At 53.4% G+C, this 8,182-nt stretch overlaps 1 protein-coding gene across 1 annotated transcript; it reads right to left on the reverse strand.

Moving 5' to 3' along the window:
* On the reverse strand, positions 1–8,182 carry Serpinf2 (serpin family F member 2). The gene is made up of 10 exons (XM_057775957.1): positions 8,141–8,182; positions 6,832–6,898; positions 6,626–6,664; positions 6,456–6,518; positions 6,027–6,228; positions 5,404–5,547; positions 5,047–5,250; positions 4,377–4,519; positions 1,799–2,003; positions 1–980 (listed from the first exon to the last, which is right to left on the reverse strand). The coding sequence occupies exons 2-10, from the start codon at positions 6,892–6,894 to the stop codon at positions 571–573; spliced, it is 1,473 nt and encodes a 490-aa protein (XP_057631940.1). The 5' UTR covers positions 6,895–6,898; positions 8,141–8,182; the 3' UTR covers positions 1–570.

The following is an 8,182-nucleotide window of genomic DNA, read 5'->3' on the forward strand; positions in this document are numbered from 1 at the left end:
AGAGGCCCTTCCCCGCCTCAGCCCCTGAGCTTCCCGCCAGAGGAGGACAAGAGAGAGGAAGAAGGAGACTCCTGGCAGTGTTGGCATCTCTAAAAACCAGAGGGGTGGCTCAGCTGGTGGCACATGGGTGGGGGCTTGGATGTCGTCAGCAAAGCATATCAGAGTCAGGGTAGGTCAGCCTCCACCCATGGAGGGCAGCACCAAGGCAGGTGTCTGTGCTCCGGGTGTTTGGGGACATGTAGGCTTCTGCTTACAAATATGAAGGGACCCCAACTAAGTGAGAGACTGGCCTAACCCACCTCTAGTTAAAACTGTATCCATGAGTGCCCAGCCCACAAAAGGGTCCCCCTCTGAGCTCCTTCAGAAGAAATGAAGATTCCTTTTGCCTGCCTTCCTCCAGGCCCCACCCCACCTCCGACCCCCAGGAGCTATTGCAAGAGAAGGGCTCCTCTCCCTGGAGATGGCCTCCCCAGGTCCCACCCTATCCCACAAAGCTGGTTGGTAAGAGTCACAGGAGTTGAGAGGCTGATCCGGGTGGGGACTCAGGATGCTGCTGCCCAGGGCTGCTCCTCACTTGGGGTTGCTAAACTGAGGATAATCCTCCTCCAGGATGGGTGCAAGTTTCAAATCAGGACCAAAGGTCTTGTCTCGGTGGAAGTCAGCTTTTTCGTTCTGGAAGACTCTGTTGTCGGGGGAATCTTGCTGTTCCTGGAGCTGGGGCTGTGCACTAGGGTTGGGGTTCCTCACGCTGCCCACAAAGAGGGGTATGCCTAAGGTTTCCTCCATGATGAAGAAGAGGAAAGGTCGGTTCACAGCAAAGGAGGAGATGGACATCCGGTTCATGGTTGTGCTGGTGGCTGCGGCTGCCTCCACACCAACCTCACTGAGTTCCACGGTAGATTGATGCTGCACGCTAGACACTACCAGACTCCGGTTAGAGATCCCACGCAGGTCTGGGCCCTGGAACAGTTCCTGCAGGCCTGCCCAGAACAACAGATGACAGGTCAGTGCTGCCCCCAGGTTACCTGGACCCGTCTGTCTGGCATCCTGGCTAAAGGATTGAACCTACAGACTGACTGGCAGCTGTTAAACCTTCAAGTCTCAACCTAGGCACCACTTCTAGAAGCCTTTCTTTCTTTTCTTTTTTTAGCCAAGTCTGCACTGGGTACCAGTTTGCTACTCTCTCGGGTGAGCTGGAGAGACAGCTTCTGACTTACATGTGCCCGCTCCATTAGACTGAGCACTTTGCACACATTGCCTCACGCAGAGTAGCTGCAGCTCTCTAACCCTGTGACCCCAGCTTCTCCTTGTCCCCTTTCCAAGCTAGACAACGAGGTTCACATGACACCCTGAACTCTTTTTTTTTTTTTTTTTTTTTTTTTGGTTTTTTGAGACAGGGTTTCTCTGTGGTTTTGGAGCCTGTCCTGGAACTAGCTCTGTAGACCAGGCTGGTCTCGAACTCATAGACATCCGCCTGCCTCTGCCTCCCGAGTGCTGGGATTAAAGGCGTGCGCCACCACCGCCCGGCCCACCCTGAACTCTTTACCCAGGATTCTTTGTAGTGCAGGCATCAGAGTGGTGAGTGCATCCCAACCCATCCCAGGATGAAAGGTCTAGGGGAGTGTATCAGAAGGTCTAGGGGAGCATATCAGAAGGTCTAGGGGAGCGTATCAGAAGGTCTAGGGGAGCATATCAGAAGGTCTAGGGGAGCATACCAGAAGGTCTAGGGGAGCGTATCAATTGCTCCTCACATGCCCTGCCAGAGCACTTGGGGCCACCCTATCCCCAGCCCCCTTACCCAGCTGACTGAGGGTGGCCACCAGATCCAGCTGCTGCTTCAAATGGAGTTTCGGCAGCCACACCTTGGTGGGCTTCTCCCGCAGTGAGGGGTGGTACAGGGTGTCCAAGCTCAGGTTGGCTAGTACCTGAGACACGTTCCAGTCAAAATGAGTGGGCATCATGACCACAAAGCTCATGTTGTTCTTAAAGGGGAAATGAGCCACCTACAGATAAGAAAGGAGAGAACATGAGGACCGGACAACACGAGATCTGTTTGGGGTCTGGACCAAAACTGCTCCATGCTTCTGAGACAGGAACCAGAGGTTGGGGTTCAGTGTGCCTTGCTTCACCGGTGAAATATAATAATACCACTTGCCCCTTTGCAAGGTGACACGTGACCAAATGAGATAATGCTTTGAAATAAATCTCTGTGTGTGCATAAATCTGTGTGTGTGTTTGTGTGGCTGTATGAGTGCACACATGTGTGTGAAGGCCAGAGGTAGGCTGGTACAAGTTGTCTCCCTAAATTACTCTCTACCTTTTTTTAAAAAAAAACATCTTTTTGTTGTTGTTGTTTCTAGGCAAGGTTTCTTTGTGTAGCCTTGACTATCCTGGAATTCATGATATAAACCAGGCTGGTCTCTAACTTACAGAAATTCTCCTGCCTCTGCCTCTTGAGTGCTGGGATTAAAGGTGTGCGCAACTACACTCCTCTCCCACTTCCCAGCTTTTGAACACAGGGTCTTATGGATCCCGAGCTGGCTTTGAAATTATTGTTAGGCCAAGGATGACTGTGAACTTCTGATGCTCTTGCCTCACTTGCCTCCTGAGTGCTAGGATTACAAAACTGTACCATTAAGCCCGGTTTTCATTTTGGTTTGGTTTTTAGACAGGACTTATGTATATCAGGCTGCCCTCAAACTCACTATATAACTCAAGATGACTTTGGATTTCTTTTTAAGATTTCTTTTTATTTTATGCGTATAGGTATTTTGCCTGAATGTGTGTCTGTGCATCATGAACTTGCAGTGCCCTCGGAGTCCAGAAGAAGGTGTCATATCCCCTGGAATTAGAGTTACAGATGTTTCGAGGCTGCCTCGTTGGGACTGGGAATCAAACCCTGGTCCTCTGCAAGATCAGCAAGTACTCTTAACTGCTGAGCCGTCTCTCCACATTGAGCTTTTGACGCTCCTGCCTCCTTCTTGAAAGTGCATCACTGTGCCTGGTTTGTGTGAGGCTAAGTGTTGAACAAAGGGGCTTTGTGCATGCTAGGCAAGTACTCAGCGGAGCCATACGTCCAGCCACACTTTGGAATCTTCCAGGAGCGTCTTCGCTACAGACAGTTCTCCATCTGCTATCAGCTAGGGGTACAGACAGGCTATGAACCTTCCCGTCTCTGCCTCTCAGCTCTCCTGGTATATGATAGGTGTCACCTCTGGCTTTCAAAAGGACATGGAGAGGAGCCACCGGAAAGGGTAGGATCCCTGACTCTCGCCTTTCCCCCTCGCCCAGTGAGATTTTGCTGTACATGCCAAATTTGGAATGCATTTATTTTTCCTCTTTAGATGGAGTCTGGTTGTGTAGCCCTGACTATCTTAAACTCTCAGTCTTTTGAGCACTGGGATTATGGTGTAACCCACCACACTCAGGTCACAAGACCCTTTTTGAAGATTACTGCGGTTACAGCAGCGTGGAAACCACCAGGCTCAAGACTCTTAAAGCCGTGCCTCCCTGAGTCCCAGCACAGGCCTGCGGGTAGGTCCTCTGCCGGGGAGAGGTGAGTGCCTGGCCTGGCTGCTGGGGCCTGCGGACCAAAGGAGGGTGGAGAGATGGAGCCGGAGGATGAAGGAACAGTGGGTAGCACACGGCTTTGAGGGAGGGCGCAACGGGGAGATGAGCAGCTAGGGGAGCTGACCAGGGGAGCTAGAGAGAAGCCAAGCTGCCCACATGGCTCCTTCCTGCAGAGCTGGCGCTGTGCTCTGCTTGCCCAGTGAAGCCAATGAACAGAGTGGGTAAGTAGGTACAGAGGCACATACCTGGGATCCCAGCACTCAGACAGCTGGGGCAGGAGGACCACGAGTTCAAACCCAGCCTGTGTAACACTGTCAGACACTAAAGCAAACAAAACTAGCTCATACTGTATGTCAGCCATAGATAATGGGCCCAAGGGTCACTATCCCAGTCAAGGAGTCACGGTTAGGTTGGAAGCAAGAGAAGCCTCAGCTTGGCACAGAGCTCCATCCAATCAGAATGTTCGGAGCAGAAAAACCAGCCTGGGCGAACTCTCCCTTCTGAGCAGCACTGGTGGGAACGCCTTCCTTCCCTTAGGAGCAGGGCCCTGGGCTTTCTGAGCGCCACTAAAGCCCCAGTGCAGAGAACAATGTCCGGCATGTGACAAAGCTCAGTCTATTTTCTTTGAGCCAATGAACCTCAAAGAGGTCATGTCCCGGGTGGAGGCATGATAGACCCTTCCAGAGCTTCCAGACCCCAGGGACCAGGCTTCAAGGAAAATGGGGTGCCCCCTTCACCCCTGAGGTCCCTAAGCCTTCCATCCCCTCCCAGCAGCAAGCCGAGTTTGCTGGGAAAGCCGTGGGGACCTGTGTCTCAGGTTGCTCCAGCAGGAACCAGCGCAGAGGGTACGACTGTGCTTGCATCATGTCCACAGGCACCGTGAACCTCTCGTCCAGGTGGAAGGGGTCTTTCTGGGTGAGGCTCTGGTCAAACTTGGTCCTCCAGAAACCTGCAGCCAGGCAGAGGGCAGGAGCCATGTAACTTAGGACCAGCTTCTGGCCTATCCCACCTAGAACCCAATCAAGGAACAAGAAGTGGAAGCCAAAGCTGCTGGTGGTGGTGGCGGCGGCAGCAGAGCATGCCTTTAATGCAGAGACAGGTGGATCTCTGTGAGTTCGAGGCCAGCCTGGCCTATAAAGTGAGTTCCAGAACATCCAAGGCTGTTATACAGAGAAATCCTGTCTCGAAAAAAAAAAAACAAAAAACATGGAAGCCAAGTCCCCAGTGCTGACATCCAGTTAAGGTATATACTTAGGTATTTTTCCTACATCTGGACTTGCATTTCTCCATCCCTCTGTAACCCCAGTTTTCTCTCTGTCCTCCACAGCTTCAGCCAACTTCTGAGCTTCCTCTGCACACGCCCAGACAACCCTCTGCTTCATGGCCTAGCAACCTCAGAGCAAAGCTTGCACAGCCCCGCTCAGCCTAGGGGCAGGGGGGGTTGTCAGGGTCGGGGGCTTAAGAAGAAGAGTGCACCATGAAAGTGGATGGCATTGAGGAGAAGCAACACGGTGTTATCTGGCAGCTCAGAGAGGAAATCCTCAATCTTCCCCTCCGTGGCCTCCTTCACCCATTGGTTGATGTTCGCCAGGTCTTCCTCCTGCTTTCCGGTCAGTTTCACGGGCTTTGCACCAAAGAGCCGTTCCGATTGCTGCAGGAAATCCTCTTTGATGGGAAATCCTGCACACAATAGGCCACAAGCTCATCCCAGGGCTGGGGCCTCCAACAACCACCTGTGTTCTACCTGTCTGCCCAAGGCTAAGCCTCCCTCCCTCCTCCTTGTTCACTGGTGGCAGAGCAGCTCCTGGGCAGCTGGCTGCCATCATCACTTACCCTTCTGCAGATATATTCTGGCAGCCAGTCGAATTGTCCCAGGGCCTAGGTTCTGGCAGAGATGGCTCAGAAGGTGGGGAAGGCAGGAGCTTGTGTTCATGTGTAAGACTTGTTCCAAGCTCTGCAGCGTTTGGTTCCGAGCACCTGAAGAGGACCAAGTGGGCTGAGGCCCAGGCCCCAGGTTCTTTCTCGCCCCACTGCCCACTTCCCCCCTCTCATATCCTCATGATGAACACGGCCACGGACCCCTGCTCTCCTCCCCTCCCACACCCACTGAGCTGTTGGACTTCCAAAGTCTACTTTCATGTCCGCTGCTAACAAGCTGGGCCATATTGCCTCACTCAAGGTACCTTGTCTCTCTGAGCCAGAGTTTCCCACAGTGAGACACTCAGGTCCAGGGGAAGATACTGTAGCTGTCAAACGCTTGTGCAAAAATAACTGGGGGATTTGTCAATCACCACATTCTTAGGCCATCCCTGGATTTCTGAATCACAGAGCGTGGTGACAGCTCAGGCACCTGCATGCCACCAAATATCCATGTGTCCTGATGGAGGAACCACCCCTAGGCAACCTCTGCAGCACTGTGGCTTCCTAGTTCTGCTGGACAGGTGCTGCCCCAGTACCTAGTGCCAGGTGAGAGAGTGCCAGGGCCACACTCAGTGGTGACAGGACAAGGTTGGAGCTAGTGGATGTTTGGGCCACCAAGGAAAACAGGTCAGCAGTAAAAGCCATCATGGCCTGAGCCAATCTGCGGGTCTCCTCTGCAGTTGGGGTACCCTTGCAGTCTCCTGGGGACCTCTCCGGGATAGCATGGCCACCAAGATCCTACAAAGACAGATCAGAAGTCAGCAGGGTCAAGTGGGCAGCTTCAGATTCTCTGCCTTCCTCAGAGGCCTTGTCCCAGATCTGAGGGGAGAGGAAGAGTCATGCTGGGGCTTTCCTTCTGAACCCCTGAACATGACCGTGTCTCCCCTCCCCCATTCCTTTGCCCCTGCTGATTGGCCCTCCTCCCCTGGCCCCACTTACTCTTCCCCAGCCCCACCTGATTGTACCTGGTTGCTCAACTTGAGGAGGGCAAGTGGGGGCAGCTTCTGCTGGGCCTGTTCACTCATTGGCTGTAGAAAGGAGGAAGTTGACAGCTCTCCCCGTAGGTCCCCGCTGCTTTGCCCAAGACATAGGTGAGACCCTTGGGCTCTTCCCCCAAACCCTCACTTTTATGTACCTGCTGGCTTGGGAGATCCGTAGCGCTCACAGGGGAGAACTGTTGAGAGAAGGGTGAGGAGAGGCAGGGAGGTCCCTCAGAGCCAACCCCTCCCCGGACTCAGCATTCCTCCCTCTCTGCCCTTCTGGCCTCTCCCAAACTTGCCCCTGTGTGCAGCATCTTCTTCAACCCGACCTCTTCCAACCCAGACCTCAGCTCAGTCTCACCATGGAGCAGGGACCTTGCAGACAGGACAAGCTGAGTACCAGGAACCCCCAGAGCAGTGCCATGTTCCTGTACCCGGAACAGGAAGGTTAGTCCTGCTTCCCACTCAAACACCAGGCAGCAGACTGCTACCCACAGGCTCCCTAACCCCATTCAGCTACAGAACTTAGGCCCACACCCGAAACATATTCGGGTGGTCCTCAGGAACTGGATCCTCATCCTGAGAGGCGGGATTTCCATGCTTTTCCCCCACTCTTGTGGTTTCTCCCTTAGCCTTCATTCTTTTTTTTTTTTTTTTTTTTTTTTTTTGGTTTTTCGAGACAGGGTTTCTCTGCGGTTTTGGAGCCTGTCCTGGAACTAGCTCTGTAGACCAGGCTGGTCTCGAACTCATAGACATCCGCCTGCCTCTGCCTCCCGAGTGCTGGGATTAAAGGCGTGCGCCACCACCACCCAGCTAGCCTTCATTCTTTAGGCCTTGCATTGTGGATCAGACCTGGGTTCAAAGCTGGGCTCTGCTTCTTGCCACAGTACCTTTGGTTCTTCCCTGGATGCTTTTGGGCTTTACCTTGTTTTGTAAAATCACGACAGAAGTCCTCCCTCCTCCCATGTAGAGTTTGAGGATCAAAATAAGAATCTCTGTAAACCCCAAGTAAGATGCCTGGGCCGCGGCGATCTGTGTCTGAGAAGGCTTCCCACCCCAGAGAGTCTATCTAACCTGATGTTGATTTCATCCAGATTTCTTAGGCTGCCCGGGTCCTACCCAAAGGCCCCAAGAGCTCAGCTTGGGTGGCAGGGCAGCCAGAAAGCTGCTTTGTTGACCCAATAGCAGAGCCCAATGAATGACTGACCCAGATACCTTTGGACTTACGGGAACCAAAGGCCTCATCCCAACTCTGCCCCCAATTCTGCTCCAGGGTGCTTTGGGGAAGCCAGGCTGGTGGAGGGGACTGTGCAAATCTTAGTCTAGGGCCTCCGATAAAGGCCTCCTCTCCTCACCCCTACCCAGGCCTTATCTCTGGGCCAGCTCTTTGTGGGGGGGGGTCCTTCTGTTACCCCAGCCCCCACCATTATATCCAAGAGCCTTCAGCCAGGAACTCATCTCCAACTGGGTATAATTCTTCCTGACAAGAACAGGCCTCCAGGATTTGGAGTTCCAGAGGGACTTCTGCAGTTGCCTGACCTGCTCCTCACCACCCCAGGATGCTGTGAAGCTGTAGGCTCCCTGAATACATTCAGCCAGATCCCTCGCCAAGGGGGCAGCTCCCCACCTCCTGTGCCGCCAGAGCAGGCTGCACCATCCCTTCATCCTACCTCCTCGGGCTTCCTGCTGCAGCACACAGTGTTCTCCTTGCT

The sequence above is a fragment of the Chionomys nivalis genome, chromosome 7 (genome assembly GCF_950005125.1).
Source record: "Chionomys nivalis chromosome 7, mChiNiv1.1, whole genome shotgun sequence".
Classification (NCBI taxonomy): Eukaryota; Metazoa; Chordata; class Mammalia; order Rodentia; family Cricetidae; genus Chionomys; species Chionomys nivalis.

What these genes read in the sequence shown, in the direction of transcription:
- Serpinf2 (XM_057775957.1), bottom strand. Translation starts at nt 6,894, where the DNA reads ATGGCACTGCTCTGGGGGTTCCTGGTACTCAGCTTGTCCTGTCTGCAA. An exon ending in CGGATCTCCCAAGCCAGCAG is followed by an intron (nt 6,519 to 6,625) that starts GTACATAAAAGT and finishes TCCTTTCTACAG; the next exon opens with CCAATGAGTGAACAGGCCCA. An exon ending in CAATGCCATCCACTTTCATG is followed by an intron (nt 4,520 to 5,046) that starts GTGCACTCTTCT and finishes GCCTGGCTGCAG; the next exon opens with GTTTCTGGAGGACCAAGTTT.